This window comes from Diplotaxodon limnothrissa, linkage group LG7 (assembly GCF_057381915.1).
Source record: "Diplotaxodon limnothrissa isolate DT_005_m linkage group LG7, D_limnothrissa_male_GT1.1, whole genome shotgun sequence".
Taxonomy (NCBI): domain Eukaryota; kingdom Metazoa; phylum Chordata; class Actinopteri; order Cichliformes; family Cichlidae; genus Diplotaxodon; species Diplotaxodon limnothrissa.
The window spans coordinates 44911358-44937071 of record NC_140602.1 but is presented as its reverse complement, the minus strand read 5'-3'; the positions used below and the strand labels follow the sequence as shown (position 1 = coordinate 44937071).

The window sequence follows — 25714 nt, the reverse complement described above, 5'->3', positions numbered from 1 at the left end:
AAAGTTTGCAAGTCATTTTGTGGCTAATGTAATAATCTCTAATATTTCTCCATATGGTATCTACTTCACTCACTCGCTTTCTCTGTATCTGAAGCCGGAGCAGCTAAAAGGCAGTTTGAGCTTTCAGACTTAATTTCAGTCATGTGTAGTGCATCAACCACAATGATGTTGTGGTCCAAAGTATTCAGGAAAATACTGTATAAGATGTGAATCACATGCCTTCAATTCAAATTAGTTTTTACCGAGCTAAATATAAAATTCTCATCTTCTTCCAAATAAAACACTTCCTTATTTCAAGAGTCTTTGCTGTATGAATGTGGATGTGTTTTTTTAAATATTTATGGTAGAAGTAACATAAAAACATGAGCACAGCTCCAAATAATATCCATGACTGTGTCAATGCCAGCCTGACAGATGAGGGCATTTTCTTATATATACCTTCATTTAGGAAAGAAAGCTTTTAAACTTATTGCATCATCACCTGTCGGTCAAATTGACTTAAGAAAATCCAGTCTGTACCAAATGGTGTTATTCATAACTTCTTGGAAGTTGCAGTCATCTCAGATTATTCACCACCTCTGTGGTAATCACATGATTGGGCAACTGGCTTTAAGGGCTGATGGTTTTTAAGAATCTCTTACTCGAGAACACCTCAGTTTCGTTTTAGACTGGACTTTTCTATATAAATATGACAATTACTCTGAAGGCAGAAGTGAAAAATGACATACTCAAAGGTTTGATCACTGCTTTATATTTAGAGATTAGCTTCTGTTTCATTTCTGAGGTTTCAGATATGACTATAAAAACAGGGGAAGAAAATTCTTTATCTTGATTCCAGTAAGTTGCTTACTTACTAGTAACTTTTTTTTGTGAGCAGTAAGCAAGCTTTCAGTCAGCAAAACAGATGCCTTTTGGTCAGAACACATAAGCACTGTTCCAGCACAGGGTACAAATGCTCGACTGGACTGGGCTCCAGAAAGTTGGGTGAAGTCCTCGTCGTTCTCGTGTCTTTCCCAACCCACTCCTGCGGAATCTTTGGGACTTGTGGGGCAGTCTGTCCTGTTTCAGGAGGCTGGAGTGGTCTACAAACATGCTGTGACTGGTGCTACCTGGACCCAGTGGTTCCCAGTGGAACATTACATTGGGAAAAAATGTGATATACACAACGCAAGGTCATCCACACCACCTATCAGTGGTTTTAATGCTGCGGCTGATAAGTGTTCATCAAGAAGAATTACATGTGAATTTCTGTGTGATCCTATTAGAAACACTAAATGAAATAGTTGCAGTTTCACGTCACAGGTGCCACTTCCCAGATAGTTCTGCTTATATTACAGTCACACAAGGGAAAACTGGTGGGAGACTGTAGCATGACCAAAATGATTGCAAATGTGTGCAATGAACTTTAAAATGGTTTCTTCACAGACAGGGACAACTCGCACTCAGTTGGCATCTTCAAAGCAACTTTGGTGCACTAAGACTTCAATAAAATGGTAATAGGACAGAGTCAGTCTGCATTTAGTCTGTCATCACCTTGCAATTGAACTGCATGCAGTCTCTTTGTGATAATGGTTAACTGTAATCATTCGATTAAAATGGCAATTCTGTTGCTGTCTACATACACAGAAATTCACAAGAATGGCCTGAAACTCATAGATTTGAATCCAAAATTCAGAAACTCCTCCATAAATAGTGATCTAGTTGGCGTACTTTACTTTAATATAGGAATTGGAGTTGGCCTGTCTGCGTTTATTAATTAGATAGCAGTTATTTGCAAACCTTTGGCAATTTGAGTCAGTCTGAGTCGGACTGTGATTGTTTGGAGATGGGCTTCTTACCACATCTGCACAATCACCTTGTAAGTGGTCACCAAGAGGTTGAGGGTGCTACACACTCAACCAGTTTGTTACTGCAACTACTTGCAACCTGTGACTGTAGATTTCTTTCAACTCATAACCAAATGCAAAAAATAAAAATAAAACAAAAAAAAAAATGCAATAATCAGACTACCTAGTTGCAAGGTCTTTGCTGCCTCATTTTCACTCTAGTGTGACTGAGACATTAGTCATAATAAATGTCCTACCTTTTGGATTCATTCAGTATGGATTTCAATAATTGCTGATTAAATAATAAATCTGCCTGTGAATTAACTTGCCTGCTTATTACCTGTTGGAGACAGTATTCTTAGGTTAGGGGTTTTTGCAATACAACAACTGAAACTGAAGCCCGCTGGCCATGGATTTAAAACACACACACACACACACACACACACACACACACACACACACACACACACACACACACACACACACACACACACACACACACACACACACACACACAGCCCTGCTCACCTCATTCATAAACCATTACAAGATGACTAAAAGCACACCTGCACTTTTCACCTTTCTTTTAACATTCGACATTTTTCCTTTTCATTTATAAAAACAGTAGAATTTCCATTCTGCATATCACCAGCAGTTCTGTACTGCATTTGTCAGTCTCATCATTGCACATCTCAGCACCGTCTTGGACCTTCAGTTGCCTTTTCTTTGTTATTCCGTTGACATAAGTTTCATTTCACAAAGCAGACTTCAGCAACATGTCTTCATTAGCTGCAATCAGATCTTCCAAACATGCTTTCTAATTGCTGTTCTTATCCGGAAAACTAAGTTCACTGTCAGGATCTGGTCACCACTCCAGTTTAATTTTAACTAATGTTTAAATTCTGTTTAAAAACTAAGGCTTTTAACTGATGTGACTAAAAGAAACACTTTCCCTACCTACCTATATGGTGTGATCCTTCCTGTGTGTTTAAACATCAGTATGAGATGTCAATGTTTGTTCACATACTGTCCATTCTGGTAAGTCATCTGTAGTCGTTACATAATGCATTTTTCTTTGAACAAATTTCATGTCTGAGCAATACCATTCAGCCTCTAATGGATTAAAATCGCCACTCAATCTAATGTGACTGACCCTAATTGTAAGAGCATTTTCGTGGGCTAAATAACTACAGCAGTAGGACAGTAGGAGAGGTTATACAACAGAAACCACCGTGACTGCATATACTCATCTTGAATCAATCGTGTGATTGTAATTATTTGCAGCATGGTGAATTAATAATTAGAGGTAAGCCTCTGGGAGCAGTAGTGAAGGGGGAGATGATGGGCCGTGTGCAGCCAGAGCTGTGCAGGAAAGGCAAGAGAGTGACCAGGCTCTGTCACATTATGGCTATCAGATTTCTTCAGCCCTCATGATGCATCAAGATGCTGTCCTTTCTGCCTGGCCCCCGTGGCTCTGCATTCACTCATCACTCGGCCTCCACGCTGATACTCAGTCATTCGATGTACCCATAACACTCACTTTCTAGAAGACGGTCTGCAATAGTTCTAGTACAAATATTCAGAACTATTTTGTGCAAAATGCAGCAAAATCAAATCAATAGTTAGTGTATTTAGTCAATGCAACAAAACAAACAAACAAACAAAAAAACAGGAGAAGCTTTGTATTGTAGACTTGCAAACAGTTTTTCAATCCATTTGCAAGGTGAGCTCCTCCAATGATCTTTGAGACCTTGTAGTGGATTCATGCTGTGTTAAGCTGAGCAATTTTGCACTTTCCCAGACAAAAACTGACCAACAGGAGAGAATCGTTATATCTTACAGTGCTCCAGTGTTGCACTGTGAGAGAGGTTCAAAGTTGGTAGTTGCAACTAAAAATACTCTATATGGACAAAAGTACTGGGCCACACCTATTAATCTTTGAATTCAGATGTATAAAATCAAACACAGAGCCATGCAGTCTGCCTTTACAAACATTCGTGAAAGAATGCGTTGTTCTAAAGAGCTCGCTGGATTCCAATGTTGTAATTGAACAAGATGCCACCTTTTCAACAAGTCAGTTTGTGAAATGTCTTCTAATGGATATGTCACCGTCAACTGTAAGCATTGTGACACATTGTGTGTAAAAGTCACCAGTGCTCTGTTGACTTATTTTCTTTAGTTACAAACCTCCTCTGGCATTAACATCAGCACAACAAATTTCCCCTGAGAGCTTCATTGCACAGGTTTCCATGGTTAAACGGCTCCTGTAGGTGTGATGTGTAGGTGTCCCACATTTGTCCATGTAGTGCAACTGTGGTCAACTGAGCAACCTATAGGGCGAGACATGAAAGCGCACAATAATCAAAAATACATTGGCATAATAAAAAAAAATACAAAAACAAACCCAAGTGGAATAAGTGGAGGCAACAAAAAAAGAAAACAAAGTTACTAACTCACATGATTTATTACAGCAGCAGGATGCAGTTAGAGTTTGCCATCTAGTGCAAATATTCAATTCAGTTCAGGTGTGTAACAATTCACAGCAACGGCCGCCCCAAGGTAAAGATCCTGCAGTATTCTGGAGAAAACCCCAACATTCAAGCGATCCCTTATGATCAAGCACTGTACAATGGTGGGAAGTAAAAACTCCCAGAGAACCAGACTCAGGGAGGGGCGACCATCTGCTATAACTGGTTGGTGATGGTGGTGGATGAAGAGAAAGAGAAAAGATAAAAAAGAGAGCTGTGGCAAAACACAGACTAAGGGAAAAAGAAGACAAAAATTTGATAAAAATTGTGAAGTGATGAGTAAATATCCTCCTGGAGCCTATTGGTGGATGTTGGGGTGGTGGAATGGTTGAATCTGCAGGCAGCAATGCGTAAATGTCACGATGGGAAATTCATCAGCTTAAATACACAGAAAAAAAACTGGTGAGGTGTGCTTGAGATATGGCGTGAGGAGACTGAGGCACGCTACATAAATGACCCTATGTGACTCGAACCAGCTCATAGGCTTCACGTCATTTGTGACATCAGAAATGCTGCTTGTGTGTGTCGTCCAGAGGTCTTTTTGTCAACAGCGGCATGCAGTTTACAAGACTGCTGAAAGCCCACAGTCTGTAGGCGCCTTTAGTTTCATCTGTCTTCATGTATTCTTGAACTGGCTCCATGATGTTGAGATCAGGTCACAGTGGCATCTGTTGTATATTGCCTGGATATATTTGGGGTTGTTGTCATGCTGTGGAATGAATTTGGGGCCTTTGTGATAGTATTGTGTCTGGTTACAATTACATTTTAAGTCTTTGCGCCAAACTCTTTGTAAGTTTTACCAAAGCCTGAGATGTATCCTTGTAAAGTAAAGTTGGCACTGTAAGCATGATGTGAAATCCTGATATAGAAATGATATTTTCTTGACCTTTAAAAGCTAATTATTTATTTGCTGTCGCTTGCATTTGGAGCTATTTCGACTTTAAACTAGACTGTATAATTTGTTACAAAGAGTAAGCATGTTTTCATCCTCTAGGCACTTTCCTAATTAATTTGTGTTTGTTTTTTGTTAAAATTTTGTGGGTTCCTGCTGCGATATGCTCTAGTTATCCATGTGTAAGGAAGAAAAAGGCCACGTTCCTCTCCATGCAGTGTGTAAATGTGTCTAATATTACTTCACCAGTGCACTACTTCCACAGAAATTATCAAATAAGAGGTATAACTTCAAAAAGTGCAGAAATGTCAGAGCTGCATATTTGTGAAATAACAAAATGGAATGACTTCGCACGCAGCTTTAATGTGTTTCATGGGCTCTAAAAATCAGTGATGTGCATTAACCGGTTTGGCTGGCTTTGCCATTTTGAGAGGGTAGTAAGGTGCCTGAAGCCAGGAACCAACTCTCTTTTCTGATGCTTTATTATGGCTTTGTTCTGCTTTGTTGTCCTTTGTCTTTTGAAGAGTGGACGCCACGCACCAGAGTAAAAAAAGGTGCTCTCCTTCTCTCTGTGTGTGTCTAAAGATAATACCAATATTCTGCCATCGCTTAGTCTGTTCCAGTGTGCACCCATTTGTTGCTGAATCTGATAGAAACAACAGTAGCACAGTTATTCTTGCTTGTACTTATTCACGTCAGCCTCTGGACATTTGAGACATTTATGTAAATTCAAGCAACCAAGCTTCTTCCAATGCAGTATTTGTTTTATTTAAATAAAAGTGATGCCATATGCAAATAATGTATGAAAATGGGAGATGAACGAAAACTATTTGCATGTGAAATATGAAAGATAGCCACACATATGACTGGACAAAGAGTAAGAGCTTTGCAGTAGCATGAAAGCATGAGAGGCACCTGCTGGCTTGAGCCTGTTATTTTCCACTTTGATAGTAAATAAGCATTTCACCTTGTTTTACTGAACACCAGCGCAGAAAGAGTGCAGGCAGAGACACTGGCTTGTGAGGGAACTAGCATGAGATGCTGTTGTTTGCAAGAGAAAACACATTTTTGTTTACACTGCATCACTTCCCTTTCAAACGGTGGATAGTGTTTGTTTGTTTTTTGTTTTTTTAGTTTATCTCGCCTGGTTCAATCCTATGTTTGACCTTGATTGTGTATAAAATGAGTCTGTGTGTGGTACTGTTAAGTGGATAGGCAGGGTTAGCTTGCCTCAGAGTAAGTGGTAACAAAAGACTCCTGTTAAGGGAAGTAATCTGAAGAGGCAGAACATAGGTATTATGACAATGTTTAAATGGGAAGTGTGCAGGTTAGTAAGCATGCTTTCAGGAACTATCTGCTGGATCAAGGAAGAATCAATAGTGCATTTATTTTTCATTTCTTCTTCTCAGTTTTGCATAAATATGCAGATAATAATGTCATACTAGGCTAGAGCTTGGCTTGGCATAAAAACCAAAAGCAGTGCTATCCCTACTCCCTCGAGCTCAGAAATAAATCTACCAGCACCTTTAGAGCTCCCTCATTCAAACACCTACCATAAGTACGTCTATGGCCTTTAGTATGCAGCTTGTTTGGATAACGACTTAGTCCCAGTCTTCGAGCAAAATGTTAATAGTTACAATCAGAGAAGTTTTTAAAAGTAAGCACACTTACTGCTTACATAGAAAGAAGAGGGAAAGAGGACACCAGATACTAATAATAAAATACAGAGATTAACTGACCATCAATAAGTGTTAGCATCTCTATAAAAGCAGGAGTTTTGGCAGTTTGCAGGTCTGGAGCATTCAAGTGTGTGTTAACACAATGCCACCATCTTCTTGAGAGTGGACATCCCAGCAAATTCACCCCAGGGCAATGCTCAGAAAATAAATTAATTAATTAATTAAAAAAACCAGAAAAAAACCCAACCTGAGCTACATCTTAGTTAAAGTTCATGACAGCACAATTAGAAAACTGAATAAGTATAGCTTTTTTGAAGGGTTGCCAATAGAAAGCTTCTTCTCTCTAAATTGAACATGGTAGCACAGCTTAGGTTTGCAAAGGTGAATCTCAACAAACTACAGGACTTCTGTAACAATGTCCTTTGGACAGATAAGACCAGAGTGGAGATCTTTGGCTAAGATGCAAAGCTCTACATCTGGTGAAAACCAAAGGCGGCATATCAGCACACTGTGTGGGCATCCCACATACTAAGCATGGTGGTTTAGGGCAAATGATTCAGGCTTGTTTTGCAGCCACACAACCTGGGCACCGTGTAATCATTGAATGGACCATGAACTCCTTTGTGTACCAAAGTATTTTAGAGTCAAATGTGAAGCCATCTATCTGACAGCTCAAACTTTGCTAAAATTGGGTCATGCAAGACAATTATCCCGAGCACAGCAGCAAATCCACAACAGAATGTTTGCAAAAGGAAAGATCAAGTTGTTGCAATGACCGAGTCAAAGTCCAGATCGCAACCTGACTGAAGTGTTGTGGTAAGACCTTAAGAGAGTTGTGCAGAAACAAATTCTTGCAAACCTCAATGAACTGAAGCAACGCTGTAAAGAAGAGTGGAGCAAAATTCCTCCACAATGATGTGACAGACAAAAAAAAAAGATTACTTCAAGTTTGTACTGCAAAAAGTCTAACTACAAAATGTAAAACATGGTATTTTCACAGTAAATACTATGACTGATTTAAAAGGTATTGCCAAATGGAGCTTTTAAATGTAACTTTCGCTTTTATAACCATAGACTTAAGATGCAAAAAATACAATCCATTACAAGCAAATGAAAACATATTGTCTATAACTGCACAAAAAATGGACATGATATGAACCTCACTCCCCTAGGAGAGAGTCTGTTGTCAGCTGATCTGTTTGTGTAGGTACCAGACAAAGTAGGTAAGTGTTAATTCCTCCAGTGGTAACTATTTGTGCTGAAGTAAGCTTCTAACCTCCAGAAAAACAAAAACATATATAATGAATTGTCGCTTCAGCACAATTGTCATTAATAAAACTGTTGCTATTTATCTTGCTCACGACTCCTCTCTGTCTTGTGTGTTGGCAGATTTGGAGGCCTTCAGTTGACTGGGAGATATTTCACCACAGGAAGACCAAGCAAAACAGGCCAAAGATACAACTTTGGTGGATGATTTCAGAGGCTGAAGAAGGGCAAAACACTGCAAGAGCCATGTGGGAAGAGAGTGAAAGGGGTTTGCTATTTGCTCGCATCAAGCCTAAACACTTTCTCTACTGACATACACTGAACGTTCTCGAACCTTCCTCCAGAACATTTCCTCAGGGGGAGCCCCTGCTATGAACCCCAGGCTTCAGTAGGCAGTCAGACCTCAGAGCCAGGCCACTGTGTGGGCATCCCACAAGTCTGGGTTCTGCCCACACAGAACTCACAGACTGCCCCTGAACAAAAAGCATGAAACACTCCTGAGTCACTCGTCAGTGTGGTAGCTTTCCTGTCTTGTCCTCAACTAGTCTATTGTGAAATCTCTTCTTTCTCGATCTCTGAAGGCTCGTACACACAAAACCCCCTCTTCTCTCCTTCTACCGCCACATATTCAGTCACCACTTCATTACTATTTGCTTCCCCATCAAGTAGCAGCACGAGTTCCTTTGGGTTTACCACGTGGTGGAGGACCATGGGATGCCGTCAGAGCTCGGAGGAGAAGGAAGCGGCGCGGCGCTCGCGGCGGATCGACCGCCACTTGCGCTCAGAGAGTCAGCGGCAGCGGCGTGAGATCAAACTGTTGTTGCTGGGCACCAGCAACTCTGGCAAGAGCACCATAGTCAAACAGATGAAAATCATCCACAGTGGAGGCTTCAATCTGGAAGCCTGCAAGGAGTACAAGCCACTCATCTTGTACAATGCCATCGACTCTCTCACCCGCATCATCCGTGCTCTCAGCACTCTTAAAATTGACTTTCACAATCCTGACCGCGCCTATGATGCTGTGCAGCTCTTTGCCCTTACAGGGCCAGCTGAGAGCAAGGGGGAGATTACTCCAGAGCTGCTAGGGGTAATGAAACGTCTGTGGGCAGACTCAGGGGTCCAGGAGTGCTTTCAACGATCCAATGAATACCACTTAGAGGACAACACTGCCTACTACCTAAATGACCTGGACCGCATTTCTGCACCCGAGTACATCCCCACGGTCGAGGACATCCTACGATCCCGTGACATGACCACTGGGATTGTGGAGAACAAGTTCACCTTTAAGGAGCTCACCTTCAAGATGGTAGACGTGGGCGGACAGCGTTCAGAGAGAAAGAAGTGGATTCATTGCTTCGAGGGCGTGACAGCAATCATTTTCTGTGTTGAGCTAAGCGGCTATGACCTCAAACTCTACGAGGACAACCAGACGGTAAGAAAATTCAGCTTTAAAAAGGCCCAACTTTTGTTCTGACAGTGCAAATGCTCTTATGCACAGATGCCTAAACAAATGCAGACAGGCAGCAGCCACTCAGAGTAGTGTGAAGAGGGACGAGGCAAATATCTACCCAATTTGCACAAATTCAGTAATTATTATCTCTTGTTAAAAGTTAATTGCAGTCATGAGAGAGGGATGTTTCTCACCATCAGATTAGAACATTAAAGTGGAGACAATTCATCTCTTTTATACAACAAACACCATTTATCCGATTTACTGTGTGGATTTTAGGTACCATTTATCTTATCAGCAGCATCCTAGTCTGTAAGATTACTTCTGATTCTTTGACAGGCAAACTTAAAAGCAGAGATATCTAATAATCACCTGCCAGTGAACTGTAGTTCAGTTTCACAGCTTGGATATTCATGCTATGAAACAATCAATGTAAGAAATGGCTTCCGAAAAGTCATTTTTGCTGTGTCACTTCCTCTCTGTGCATCCCCTTCTAGAGCACAGATAAGCCTCCTGTGGTCACATGGATCCACCGAGACACACATGGTTTTTAGTTCGTGTCAGAAATTGTTTGCTATAACATCACTCTGAAAGTATTAAGGGATATGTTCAAAACACTTTTTAGAATCGGTGCTGTTAGATATTTGCTGACAATTAAGGTAACAATTGTGTAGTTTGATTACTGAGTTTCCTGGAACAATTAAGAAATAAAGATTACTCAGTAAAGCCATTGAGGCTTACATAACTTGTATGTTTAGTCTGGTCTCCTCTAAACCAATAAAATTATTAATTGCACATTTTCCTGAAAACCCTGGCAGGCAACTGTTAATAGAGACAAACTGAAGGGAGCAAATGCACAGTATCCAAATTTAGGGAACTTTGGTTGCATGATCTCTTCTAAGGAAAACAAAGATTTTTTGTCATTTTTATTTTTCAACAGGCAAAGGATCTAGGACTTTTTAATTCTCTGCATAAATCCAGATTCCAAAATAGTTCTCTCGATTAAAACATGAAGCTCTTCTCCTACCTTGGGCTAAATGTGCAAAAAAAACCCACCGAAAAACAGTAAACTGTGGTTCCACTTTGTGCGTTTGTTTTCTGTGTGGGAACATTTTGTAATGCTGCCACTTTACAGTGTAAAATTTGCAAAACACACCACTGAGCAAAACCAAACCATGTGCTGCTGCTGACAGGTGCTGCTGTTACAGCTGTGACGCCAATAAAATTTCTGATAACTGCTTGTGCAACAAATGTAATTACCACAATAAACAAAAATGAACTTAGCCACATTAATTCAGACTGGTAGCCACTTGTGACATGGTACCCAAGACTACTCAAAACACGGAATGATACTGCTTTACTGAACTTCATTTATAGTTTTAGTTTTCAATTTAGAAAGCCTTATCTACATTTTAAGTTCCTTATCTAATGTTTTTGGATGGTGAAATGGATTCTCTTTGCCTTAATGTAGTAATCACAGTTATTTTATATCTGTCTAAAAGAGGGGAACGGCTTGTGTTTGTTATCTTCTCTTCATGGTTTTGGAATTTAAACGATTTCTTCTCCATAGCATATTCATCATCTTATCTGAGTGTTTTAGAAAAGTTACTTCTTGTTTAACTGCCTCCGGGATAACGGAGGATCAACAATATAATTGTATTTGGTTATGAGGGGAGATCGTCTCTTGCTTCACTTTTTCCACGATCCCAGCATCCACTTTCACCTTGATGTTTTACAGTCAACTCCAGAAATAGCTCAAGCGCAGAGGAAACTTGGTCATTGCTGGAAGTGGACTGGCCTGATAATGCATGGGTTACCCGGATAAAACAGGGTGTACATCGAGCCAGGTTGGAGCATGAAATCAATTAGCTTTATAGGTTAAAAATAAAGTCTGAGGAGAAAATGCAGTATGGTGTTAATTGAGTTCACAGAATAAAGTGTGAGGTTGTACCTGTGAGAATTAGCAGATTGTGCAGGCACTGTATAGCAATGGGAGTTAACTGGTGCAAGGAAAAACAACTTTTATTATTCAAACATAGGCGAGGAAAGCTATCAGAGTGTATAAATCCAAAGGAAGGGGAGTTATGTGGATTGTCAGGAAAATGCATGATATACTTATGAATTTAAAAACCAAAAATGCCCTCATCAGCCACTTGATTGGGGACACCTTGCTAGTATTGGGTTGGATCTCTTTTGCCTTCAGAACTGCTTTAATGCTTTGTGGCATAGACTCAAAGTGTTGGAAAGGTTCCTCAAAGATTTTGATCCACATTGACATAATAGCATCACAAAGTTGTTGCAGACTCGGCTCCCACTCTACTACGACTCAGCGGTGCTCTACTAGATTGGGATCTGGCTGCTGTGGAGGCCATTTGAGTAAAGTGAACTGTGTCTTGAACACCGCCACATTCAAGAAAGCAGTTTGAGATGATTGGAACTTCGTGTCATGGCAGAAGATACACTGTGGCCATAAAAGTATGGACATGGTCAATAGCAGCATCCAGATAGACTGTGGAGCTGTTACTAAAGGGCCCAAAGTGTACAAAGAAAATATCTCCCACACCATTACACCATCACCAGCATTCTGAACCTTTAATACAAGGTAGGATGTAGCCATCTTTTTATGTTGTTTACAAGAAATTCTGACCCTACCATCAGAAAATTGAGACTCATCAGACCAGGCAACATTTTTCCAATTTTCTCTTGTTCAATTTTGGTGAGCCTCTGCGAACTGATAGCTTCAGTTTTCCGTTCTTAGATGACAGGAGTGGTACAAGGTTTGGATTCAGAGATGCTCTTTTGCTTATATCAGCTGTAACAAGTGGTCATTGCAGTTACTGTTGCCTTTTTGTCAGCTCAAAGCAGTTCGGCCATTCTCCCCTGACCTCTGACATCAACAAGGCATTTTGACCAGAGAACTGCCGCTCACAGGATATTTTCTCTTTTTCAAACCATTCTCTGTAAATCCTAGAGACAGTTGTGTGTGAAAATCCCACAAAAAACCTGAAATACTACAACCATGCCACAGTCAAAGCCGCTTAAATTACCTGTCTTGATGATGTCACATACCTCCATGTCATTGATTGTTTACACATTTGTATTAATAAGCAGTTGAACAGGTAACAGGTGTACCTAATGAAGTGGCTGGTGTGTATAACTAGTTTTGGAGATATGCTGCCTCATCTGATTCAACCTGTATGTGTGTTCAATTAGTACAATTTGTATGTATTTATACATGCTTTGCAGTTTCAATTATCATTATCATTGCCCTCAATGTAAAGTTGTTTTGACTGTGAATACACAGTTTTATTCTTTAGTTGGACAATTAATGCAATTCACACTTGTGTCAAGGGGAATTCTTGGCTGGAAAAGCAAGAGGAAAGATATCCATGCTCTTTGGCTCAAAGTAATAATTTAATCATTAGGCATTTTTGCAAAAGCAAGTTTTGATCTTTCTCGGGCAACTTGACAAAGAGAAGAAAAAAAATGCATTTTTTAGAAGCTCTAATTTACACAGATCATTGTGAGCTCAGGCAGGTGAATGGGAACAACCACACATAGCATTCCTTAAATAAAAAGTTTTTGCGTGAAAGCTTAGGGCCAACCCAGTGTGTATGAGAAGACAAAGCACGTACAAACTCCAAAGCACATGCAAACCCCAAAACACAACGGAAGTGCTCCAGAACGCTAGGGGCAGTGTTGAGCTCGATTTGCAAAATAAACGGCAAGTTTGTCTGTATGGGACGGTCTAGTCTCCGTCGCGCTTCCCAGGTTGCCTAGCAACCATGATACTAACTGCTGGAAACGTGTCATACAACTTTGTTTGACAGAAATGAAGGAGAACATATTATGTTCATTTGTTTGTTTGTTTCTACAAGAGCTTTGTGTGATTTGATAAGTATCTGAGGCTGAGGCCACAGGACAGTAAAACATGATTTTTGGGCTTCATTTCTGTACTGAACAGTTATTTAAGATTAGTTAGTAAATAAGAATTAGCTAATGTTGTTCATGAGACTAAAGTCATATCACTTTGGCAATGTAAATATAATATGGCCAATATTATAGTTATTATATTAATCATTATTAGCTATTACAGCAGTGAACATGAACTCTGTGTCAAATACTGAGCTTCAGTACAGATTCAAGTTGCAGTTATTTATATGTCTTATCACCTTAAATCTTCACTCAAAGACAAGTATCTTTGACAGTGCATATATAGGTGTATCATATATAAGAGACAAATGTTGTTCCTTCAGTATGTTGGCATTACTAAATTTGGCTCATTGCTTACATATATTTATAAAAAGAAAATGTACAAGCTGTGATAACTGTTTCTGATAAAATGAAGAGTAGACTGATATATGAAATATTCCTTTATTGGGTGAGAAAATCAGACCATGTCATAACTGCTTTCAGTCATACAGAATAGATATCAGAGCCTTAAACAGGCTGGCTTCTGCTAAATGGGTCAAACTGGGCAGAAAGTATACAAACACATAACATCCTTATAGAATATGATGTAACACTATAGATCAACTTACCTCAGAATATATAAAGCATATAAACAATTACAGCAATATGATGCAACAAACACAGCAGTGCTACTGATCCAAAATACTCAAAGCTTCATAGAACTGGAACAAACATTTATTTTTAGGTCCATTCTGCTGCTGATACATACTTTAGGTTTCTGAATATTAAACTTGTTGCTGCCTTTCATAGTGTGTAACTTGAAGGCCCTGAGTACTTTCTCCCACACTGAAAACACTGGAATGATAAAATTATTTGAACATTACCTAATAAGACTGATTCAGGACAGACAATTAGTTATTTTAAACTTTTCTAGCAGTCCTTCACAAACAGGGAACGGTCTGTCTATTCTCTCCATCTGTCAGCTGCTGCTGGCTCTTCCTCCTCATCTTCCTCACACACTGCTGAGTTTGTCCTGGTGGATCATCAGGGGTGCAAAGCCTCACAGATGACGTGCAGCAGTGGGTCCCTCAGTCTGTCCTCACTCTGGACACTTGCAGTTGTCACACATGGAAATCAAATGTGTGATAAGCTGCAGGATTCAAACACAAGTGTGACTTATAAACACATGTTCATACTTTTATTCCACAATCAGAGAGAAAGAAACAGAGAGAGAGTGCAGGACAGACAGACAGGTGAAAGTCTCAGGTGTATACACTGCTACAAAACAGCACAAAAGAAGGAGGTTTTAGTGTTTGTGTTATTACGAAACAAGAGGAGTTCCCAGATGGTACAGTGGACACATGTGTGACTGCTGTGATTAAAGCATCTTTCTTTCAGCTTCACGAGTGAACAGTCAGCTCGGTCAAACACACGTTAAAGTCCGTTTGGCTCGACACCACCGAACAGAGGCAGCAATATAACATAGCTAACATTAACAGTGCAGTGAATCCTGCTTGTGCCGTGATATTCAGGACTGCAAACCGAGCAGCATCACTGACTTTCAGCTTGTTGTGTTTGTGGATATATGACTGACTTTAATTATCCATAAAATCATCACATTCTCTGTAAGATTAAGGTCGACTATTGAACGGCGTATATTTTGAAGTAAAGGCTTTAAAACCAAGTTAGTACAAACATCGCTAATGTCACATAACTTTCCCGACATGTGGCCAACATGTTTTAATGTTCTTCATTATAAAAACATTTGCGCATAAATAAGTGACATAATATTCAGTACTTACTTCCGAAAGTTTACTCTTCGGCGACTCCACTTCCGCTGTTTTTTTCAGCAAAATTATCCACACCACCGCGGCGCTATGAAATCTGGGATATGTTGGGCCATGAAGGCTACACCGACCCATCCTTAAAATTCAGGAAAATTAAGGACGCATTTGAGGGCTGCATTTCGAGCAGCCTTTGAATTGGGACAGCCTTCATCGTGTCGCTGTGACGTAATCGGCCTTAAAATGCGGCCTTTAAGGCTGCAGACCGAGCAACCTGAAACAGTTTCTCATCTGTTTTGGTCATGTAAATTTACGTGTAAATTCTGGAAGGATTTCCACAAGTTTATTACTGACTTTGTTCTCCCTAATCTTCAACTGTACTATAAGGATGTTATCTTTGGCTATTATAATTTTAAAGACAAGGACAATGATGCTTTCTTTTTTATAAATTTGGTTTTTATTTTTGGCAAAATTTCATATACACAAAAGCAAAGTCCTCGGCAGAAAGCCTGAACTTCTTGTATTAAAAATGGAACTTGCACAATATATAAGGTGTCACGGTCTGGCTGGCAGACCGTGGGGATGTGGGGAAAGGAGGACCCAAAACGCAGACTCTGCGATGCAAACAGTGCTCTTTATTTACAGTGAAAAGGCTGTAAATACAATAACTCCCCGTTGCTCCCTCGAACCCCGTGTGCGTGCTTCCCTCCGGTATCTGTGCTCGTGCTCCCCGCTGTTGTGTTTCCGCACCCCCGTGTGTGCTGCCTCTCCGGACCACTCCTCCTCCTGTAGGAAAACCAGAGACGCAGCCGTCAACACTAACCCTCGGCGGGCATATACGAACAACACAGACATATGCTGACACACTAACTTGGTACGATAACTCAATGATCCCGCGCCGGTGGGAGCTCCAACACTCTCCTAAGTAGCTCCCCCGACGAGCCCTGATCACCAACAGGTGTGGCAGGAACTTCAGGTGTGGCCAGTCCTTCGCAGGGCCACACCTATCAGGCCTGCAGGTGGCTGGGCTCCATCCTCCAGCCACACCCGCAGACATACACACGTATACACCCACACCCTGCCTATACATACGAGTGGGACACAGACTAACACAGCATTGTGGAGAAAACACACATCACCAAATAATAATAATACTAACAACAATAACAACAGTCAAAACTGGTCACGGACCCCCGAGTCCTCCAGAGCCGGGTCCGTGACATAAGGACAATCTCCTCATCAAAAAACACTAAGGCTCTCAAGACTGTTAACATCTGTAACCGATTGAAACTGCTAACTTGATTTTGGCTCTTGCAAACTTTTGTTTATTTATGTTCCCCTTAATTTATTTTATTTTTTGTACTCACTTTTGTCTCACTGTCCTTGTCACTCTTTCTGTTCCTCATTGTACTACCACAATGTCATCTTTTATGTGATCCCTGTTTTACTTGACTGTATGTCTATAATGTGATAAATAAAGTTTAAAAAAAAAAAAAAAAAAGGCTGCAGACCCTGAATTGGGATACAGCGTAAATCCTGTCATTGGTACTTCCTGGCTTGTGTAGTTACTAGGTAACAAAAGCTCAACACTGCCCCTAGCGTCCTGGAGCACTTCCGTTGTGTTTTGGGGTTTGCATGTGTTTTGGAGTTTGTACGTGCTTTGTCTCTAGGGGCCACTGTAGCTAACCCACATGCTGTGAAGTGACAGCGCTAATCACCGAGTCACATCAATCATACTCGTCAAAATTACACAAGAGAGCATGTAACTAATATTGCTTTATAATAACCATTGTCAACAATAATTTTTAACTCTAGTGAAAACTAATAAAAAATAATGCTTATTACTAATGTTCTAATTTATGGTAGTTTGTGTTGTTTACTGTACTGTAGCTATAAGATGTGGATGACATGGGCACACATTATATTTTATATGCCATTTTAAGCATGTCTTAGTGGTTAACACATGCTGCCATTTTAAAACAAAAGTTTGATAATCAGGTAGTTTTCAGTCCAAAAGTATCAAATACTGCAGTTTTCTCAAAGCGGATAGTATCTAGCATACAAACCAGGCGTACTTTGAGGTTTGTGCTGTATCAGCAAGACAAATCTCACGATTCATATGGGTTCATGTGATGAGACAAACCAAAACCAATAGTATTACAGTGCTGAAAAATCTGGTTAAAAATCTAAAGCTCTGCACAAAGTTTAAAACTACATTAGCATACAGGCAAGGTAAGCTGCTCAAAAACAGCCAGAGAAGAACAAGTTAACATGTTTGTTACACAGAGAAATTGTGTGTCTGAATTAATCTACCAAAGCTACCCGACTCTTTGTGAAAAGTAATTACCCCTTAAATCTAATACTTGGTTGAAAACATGCAATCAAGTGTTGGTGATAACTGACGATGAGTCTTGCACATCACTTTGGAGGAATTTTGGCCCACACTTCCTTGCAGAATTGTTTTAATTCATTCACCTTGGAGGACTTTTCAAGCAGAAAAGGCCTCTTCTAAGGTGATGCCAGTGCATCTCAATCTAATTTAAATCCAGACTAGGCCACTTTAAAAACCTTCATTCAGAGGTGGACTTGCTGCTGTTGGACATAAACTAATATCTGGATATTTTCCTTCAGAATTTTCTGGTAGAGAACAGAACTCATGGTTCTGTCATTCGTCCAGGTCCTGAAGCAGAAACCAGACCCAGACCATCACACTACCATCTCTTTCTCATTGTTGAATCATGAACTCTGACCTTAACTGATGAAAGTGAGGCCTACAGATCATTAGATGTTGTTCTGTACTTTACTGTCATTTACTTTTTGTGGTTAGAAAAAAAGCAAAAATTTAAAAAAAAGTGCAGATTCTGACAAAAATGGTGATTACGAAGCGAAACATTGGTGACTTTTAAAACATTAAAACTAAAATGAATTAGTATTCAGTACAGAATGCAGGGCACACGTGTGTGAAGCAGGAAGTGTAAGACTCTTATGTAACAAGCAGTGTCAAAACTCTATGTCTTGTCTTACAACAGACACAACAAGCAGTGTCAAAACGCTATGGCTTGTCTTACAACAGACACAACAAAGACTATACATGTCCAAAGTCTGTTGTTTATACAGCGCTACATATAAAATACATATGTATAACAGATATTTATATTGGATACTTAGTGGTTTAAAATTGAGGAACTTGGGTATAAATTCTGGCAATTTAGTACAGCTGCCACACCACACCCAATAAATCTACATGATCATCAGGTTGCAGTATTACACCACAGCTACATCGCAAAGGTTGCTGGAAACAAGCAGCTTCCGTTCAGGGGAAACATTTTTTATACATTTCTGAGAAATGTTACATTTTCCATCTTTTTAAGTTAGGTTATAGGGAGTCAGCAATGTAGACTCCAAAGATTTAGATAACAAGGCATGACCACATCCTTGCTTTAACATTTTGCAAGATAATCTGCAATAAAGTTGAAATCAAAAGCAGCAAAATGAAGCTGGGTTGACACATTATAATAATGTTGTTAGAGCAGCTGGCTCCATAATGAGGCATTTTAAAGGTCTTTAAATATCTCTGACCTTGTTAAAAGCATGTCAGTAACACTGAATAAATTTGCACAGTATGCAAATTATTTGCGTAGACTCATTCATATTTTTTTTTTATTGCATCACAAATATCGAACATTTTATTCAATGAAAACACTTGGAAAGATTATTAACATCTACATTAGAAGTGCCACAATTGAGTCACAGAGTGTAAAACCATTAGTTCGTGGGAATTAAAACTTTGCATTACAACAAGTTTCTCATGAACAAAAACCAGGGTACTGATTCAATAGTCCTACCCAGGAGTGACTCATCAGTTTTCATTTAAGTGCATCTCTGACTCACTGATTTCTCAGAGTAAGGTGGAAGTGCTGTAGGTTTGAACCCAGTCATTGCAGGATGGTTTAATAGAAAAGTTTGCCCTGAGGCTTTGTAAGAAATATATAAGAAATATATTAAACATAGTGACAAACAACACAAGAGGACTGAAAAGGAAAGCTGAATTGCACAACCACATTTGGTGTGTGGTCGTTGTTGGTGTTCTTAACAGTCATTAGAACTTTTGAGACATTCATCAGATTTTTCTGCGCATGTTTACAAATACATTTAAGCTGCTTTCAAGAACAAAAGGTCCCATTTTATTGTGATACCTTAATGCTGTGACCGGTGATCACTTAAGTGGTTTCAGCATTCAGGATTCATACAAGCAGAAAAAAATCAGAACTCATCTGACCGATAAAACACTGGTTCCGTTTCCATGCATCAACTCGCGCAAGACAGAAAATGCACCATAATAATTACAGTATATTTACCCATCATCCCATTGCCTGATGCATTTTCGCTGTCCCATCCCTGTCTTCATAATGAATCGGTTACCACGGCTACTGTTGCTTAGCAACAGGCCAGTCAAATGCTCCTAATCCTGTGCTGTTGACAGTGAGCTGTGACTAGGGAAGGGAGGATGAGAAGGGAAAGGAGCGGGGGGGGGGGGGGGGGTTACAATAAACAGCAGCGCTGGAGAGAATAGATGAAGTTTCATGCATGTATTGTGTTCCTGTTCGAGTGTTTGTGTTATTATGAATATGTAGCGCAGGTTTATATGCAACGGCTGACGCCGAGCAACTGCAGTCAATTCTTTTTATCTGTGAGGGGAAAATGAAAAGCATAGATATGAGATTAGCGCTTGCTTAAGCTTGTGTTTGCCAAACATGAGCACAGACGCTGACTGTACTGTCAGCTCTACTTCTATTTTTCATTTATTATTTCAGTAATCTCTCAAATGGGAATTCATTACCTGTCACATGAAAGGACGCTGGAAATCAACGAATAGGGTTTCACGTTTTCGAATGTGGACCTTTGTTGTGTGTGCCTTATCTTTCAAGCTACAGCAGAGATGATGTGTGAACGGGCCTGGATGTAAAACATTTTCCCTGATCGGTGACTTTGAACAGTAGTGGCTGTTTTTCAGAATCGCTCGGGCATTAAATGTGTTTCAGACAGATAGTTTTTTTCAGAAATATTTCCAGCCCTGTGCTTCTTAACTGGCTAATGGGTTATCAAAGGCATTACCATCATGTTTCTTCGTATCAAATAATGGAGTTTTGGAAAAAGAGCTTTCCATTATATGACTAAGAATACAGAAGATATATATGACCCTTGTTATAGCGACATACAAGCCTAGTACCTGTCATGGCCTCTATATTTTTCTTAGAGTGCTTTGAACTTTGTCTTATTCACATCATTGTCATAATAAGGTGACAGACAAAAATATTAAACAAAATAGCCTAGATGAATTTGTTAAATTTGTTTAGCTCATGTTCAACTTTTTTTTTAAAAAGTGCTTCTGGTCATGTGTACAAATACATTGTGTTTATGTTTGTTTGCCTGTTCTTAACAGCTACACCCTGCAGTGTTGCTGCCCACAGTAACAACATTAGTAATTAAAAAGAGAGCGGAAATAGAAAGGGAGCGGTCTGAATAATGCAACTCTCAGGTGCAACAGGGAAAAAAAAGAAATATGTTGACAGAAAAAAAGCAACCTTGGCAGACAGATGCAGGGTGTCATTTCTTGTCAGGCAGTGACATGTAAATTTAACCTTAATGAGTAATGGAGAGATGGCTGCACACTTAAATGGCTTGTATTTGGGAAACAAAGCAATGACACAGTGATGAACTTCCTCATTAATACTTAAGCTTAATTAAAGCCCACACCGCTCTCTTGAGTACTCTGGCAGGAGGAGGTGAGGGGGAAGCAGGGTGTGTGTGCGTGCACATATGTGTGAGCATGTCTGCATCAGTGGGTGCTTGAAGCAAAGGAGGGGGTCTGCGTACTTTGGGGACCCCCCAACCCTGCTCTCCTTCCACCCCCCGTTAGGAAACACTTGCTGTAAAGTGATAGGTGGCCAGGTGAGGAGACTTGAGAGTCCCTTGGCTCAGCTGGCTGTCTCCTGCTATGCTCTCTTTACCATCTGGGCTCTTGTTTTGACACCCTGGAAAAAGGAGGAGTGAACTCAAACAGCCTGACAGGACCATATGCGGTATACAATGTTTAGGTCTCAGCACCCGGGATGCACACTTGTGAAGGAAGGAGAGCTTGTGATTCAATCTGATTAGGTAGCGACATGGGACTGGTAACAGAAAGGAAAACAGACAGACAATAAAAGAAAAAGGCACTTAAATGCTTAAGTGCAGAGCAGATTTGGCAAACACACTCTTATGCAATTTGTATTGAACACTAAAGCCAAAATTATTTCCTTCTTCCTGTTGTGTCTCATTTTGATTTTTTCAAGCAATTAGCTCATTTCTGGATGGGACAATAAGGCTTTAAAAAGACATTTAGACAGAGCTCGGTGAGTTGATCACCTTCTGTTACAACAGATTTTCTTTTTTACTTTTGAGGCTGCTTCCTTCAGTGGTGCATTTATTATTGGATACTCTGTCAAACTGTTGCATTGATAGCGAAAATGACTGCCAGGGAGCCATTTAATGATTCTCAAAGTTAATGGTTTAGTGCATACTTTGATTTTCAGTTTTTCTTTAGCTTTCTACTACACTATTTAAATTATGCTCAAAAAAGCATATATTATTCTGGCTTTACAGTTCACTCTTTACTTGAACAGTCTGTAAAGATTACAGCTTTCACCAGACTAGCTTGCTTTCATTTCATCTGGCTAACTATCACCACTCAATCCACTTTATCACAGTTATTTCTCAACCTAATTTTTTCAACATGCAGGGGTGCCTCCAGGATTTTTAAAGTGGGGTGGCACAAGCTGTGCCAATAACCAGTAAAAGGAGGGTCATTGGAAATTTTTTAATTTTAAACCCAGGAAAGCAGAAATATGTGCACAGACCTGCTTCCTTAAACATGGATTAGAAGATGTTGCTACCTCCATAATAAGACAGCAGCTGCACTGAATCACACACAAGCAAGGTAAAGGTAACATAATCTAGTTAGAAAAATCAAAATATGTTACATTTTACTGAGTGCTAGAAGAGTTAGACTGGTTGGCAACTACCTACCAAGCAGCGGTTGGGGGTTGCTGTCAGTGGCTGAAATTGAAATTGATTGCCAAAATCCCAGTTGTAAAGACTTAGAGACCAGTCTGGTAGAGACCCCTGGTAACGACCAATCACATGTTTTTCTGTTGCTGAGTGGACGGTGGAAGTTGCCTGCTGTTGCTAAGTGAAAATAGTTGCACTATAGCACTGCATCGACAACGTCCTTCAAATTGCTTTGGTCTCTAGAAGATTGTAGCCATTGCCCATTGGAAGATGTTTAGTTGTGTTCAAACAATAGCCAGCTATTTGCTAAGCGGTGGTGATACTGTGAAACTTTGCCCTCAAAGTAAAATTAGCATATTTTGAAATGTGATGGTTTCGTGGTTTAGGCACGGCATTTACTATGGTCTGTGTTTCCAATCTGTGTCGCACTTTTCAAAATTTCATTACTGCTCCATGGTTAGTTACAGAGTGTGCAAAAATTTGGCATCTTCCGTACAAGCTACGGGTGACTGCGGTAATCTACTAGCGATGAAAGCAATCACAAAGAGGTTTTTAGTAGATTTCACCAAACAACAGCCAGCAATCCACATACCCACTAGCAAACAGTCACGGAGTGCTCATTTTTCCCTAGCGACAGTGGTTGCCAGGTGGCACTCAACTGGTCTGTGTGACTGAGGCCTTAGATGACGACAGGCAATGGACCAAGCCACTGTAAAGTATTGTATTCAGGTATTGTTTCCCATTCAGGATTCAACTAGTAGCTTGATATACTATTATTTAACATTACATAATTATCTATTTACAGTGCCTTGATGAAGACAGTTGTTGTGCACGGCACCTCTGTTAATAAGGCTTAAAAGGTGGCTGCCGGTCAGGAAGAGGCAGAATGTACAAGGAACCAGGACTGAAACTTCGGACTGTTTGTATCACAAATTCATTTTCAGTTTCACAGTCAATACACCCCTGGTGGCATTTCTGCTCTTTCAGTGAACTGCAAAACAATTAGCATAATCAAGGGTACTGTAGTTAAAATGAATAATCACTCGATGTACAAAAAATAAAACTAGCTAAAGTATAAACAAGCCTGAGGAAACTTTGGTGAAAGTGTATGGAGATTGTGATGTATATGTGCGTGAGTGTGCTTTTATTGCTTAAAACTAGCACTGAAATGAATAAAATAATTATAAGAAAACATAAAAAGTGCACTAACACAGTTTGTGCATGTGAATGCGGTCTTCTTGGCACACATTAACAGCTTTAAATGCATTTTTTGGAGCAGTATCTAAGGGATACCTGCAATACAAGTTTCTCATAACTGCAGTCTTTTCATCATTATCCAAAAATAATGCACTTACACCACTGAATTATGAGGGTTTACTTTGAATCTGGCAGCGATTTCCTAATCCTGTGCTATTTCCCTCAGTATCTCTTTTTTTTCATGCTGTGCAGATCTTGTGATTTGCTCAGAGCATCATGTTGTTTCTGTAACCTTTTAAACAGCAGCGTTTCATCTGACAACCTCCCAGTCACAAGCTACTGGCCACTCGCCACATGCCAGCAGATGCCATGAACAGATCAGCTTTCTCTTTCTTAGCTTTGCCTTATACAATCAACATCACATGAGCACAGCTGTAAGAAAGTGCATACATACTCATGTTCGCAGGCTTTTTGTTTTTTCTTAAGCACCCTAACCTGCATGTTTTTAAAGATTACTGCAACACGCTATCAAAAATGAGCTGCATAAAGTTTCAAAAAAACACATAACTGTGGTAGTCTCATTTCTCTCGCTAGTAGTCCTCTCTGCTCAACCCTTACTTTAACTTATGGCTAACGGATTTGTCTGCAGGACACAGCAGGCATCAGCGATTTCCATCAGAGAGTTGTGAAATCTATTTTTTTATCTCACTTTAGAGAAAATGAATGTGACATCTAATGTGGTCCTACGGCTAAATGTGATAATTGACCCACTTTTTGAAAAGCTCCAATGTTATTTATCAAAGTTTAAGGCTGAAGGTGAACTTTGTCATCAAGCCACAACAGTTATAGCATGCTAGGAAAAAAAAGTTTTCAGCATCCAAATGAACCATAACGGAAAAGAGGTAGGCACTGAGAGGGAGAAATCAGTGTTGTTCTTATTATCCTTCTGTAAGCTTTCCTAAGTCTCAGCTGCACAGTGTTTCTGTTATGACAAACTATATAAGGCCATAGAAGTGTGTTCCACATGAGCCACTCACATTTTCTTATATGTGAGCTACTCTTTAGGGAATAAGTTAGTTTGTTTGACTAAAGACTTGAACACGTTTTCCCTGACTGATCATTTCACTGTGTAGGACTTGGATTAAGCAAGCAGCGGAAGAAGAGATAATCAGCAGTTTTAGAGGAGAGCATAAGAGTTCAAACAAAGGTCTGCGGCTGTCTTAGTCTCAAGTCTGTGTTGACATAACAGAGAAGGCGTACCTTTGGCTAGTCTAGTAGGTGTCTGTGACATGTGCTGGATGATTTCAGACTTAACATGTCCTCATTTACCTGAAATCTCGAGCTACCAGAATGAGTCCAGTTCGGTTAGTCTATGTTCTTAACTCTTCACAATGCGAAAATCTGGGCTGGTTTGAGTTGTTATTACAAACTAAATGCTACATTTTCTTTGTCATGAAGTCATTTTTCTCATGATCTAATTCCCCCCCCCCCACTACTTTTCTTCCCTTTTCTCCTTCACACAGAGCCGTATGGCCGAGAGCTTGCGTCTGTTCGACTCCATCTGCAACAACAACTGGTTCACCAACACGTCACTCATCCTCTTCCTCAACAAGAAGGACCTGTTGGCTGAGAAGATAAAACGCATTCCCCTGACAGTGTGCTTCCCCGATTACAAAGGTCAAAATACCTATGAGGAGGCAGCTGTCTATGTGCAACGGCAGTTCGAGGACCTCAACCGCAACAAGGAGACCAAGGAGATCTATTCGCACTTCACCTGTGCCACCGACACCAGCAACATCCAGTTCGTGTTTGATGCTGTCACGGACGTGATCATCCAGAACAATCTGAAATACATTGGGCTATGCTAGGACCTGACACGGGTGGGGTGGGGTGGTGGTAGGGGGTGAAAAGCGGGCTGCTGTTAGCCTGCCGCGAGGCTGGATAAACAAAGGCATGTTAGCCTGCCGGGCAGTTTATCTCTTTGAAGAGGGGGCAACAGAGGACTGGAAAGGAAATGAGTTAATAAGACAGTGAGGGATGGACAATACTGTAGATTCAAGTGTTTCAATGGAAACAACAGAGCTGAAGGTCCATGGTTGAGGTGGGATTTCTACCCTACATGTTTGCACT

At 40.2% G+C, this 25714-nt stretch overlaps 1 protein-coding gene across 1 annotated transcript in view; it reads left to right on the top strand.

Moving 5' to 3' along the window:
• gnaz (guanine nucleotide binding protein (G protein), alpha z polypeptide) overlaps nucleotides 1-25452 on the top strand; it is a 33294-nt gene extending 7842 nt beyond the window's left edge. Inside the window, exons 2-3 of the mRNA XM_085358177.1 lie at nucleotides 8315-9623; nucleotides 25108-25452. Of these exons, the coding sequence (XP_085214303.1) occupies nucleotides 8901-9623; nucleotides 25108-25452 (1068 nt within the window). The 5' untranslated portion in view covers nucleotides 8315-8900. The remainder of the gene's footprint in view (nucleotides 1-8314; nucleotides 9624-25107) is intronic.
• Nucleotides 25453-25714: the final 262 nt, after the last annotated feature.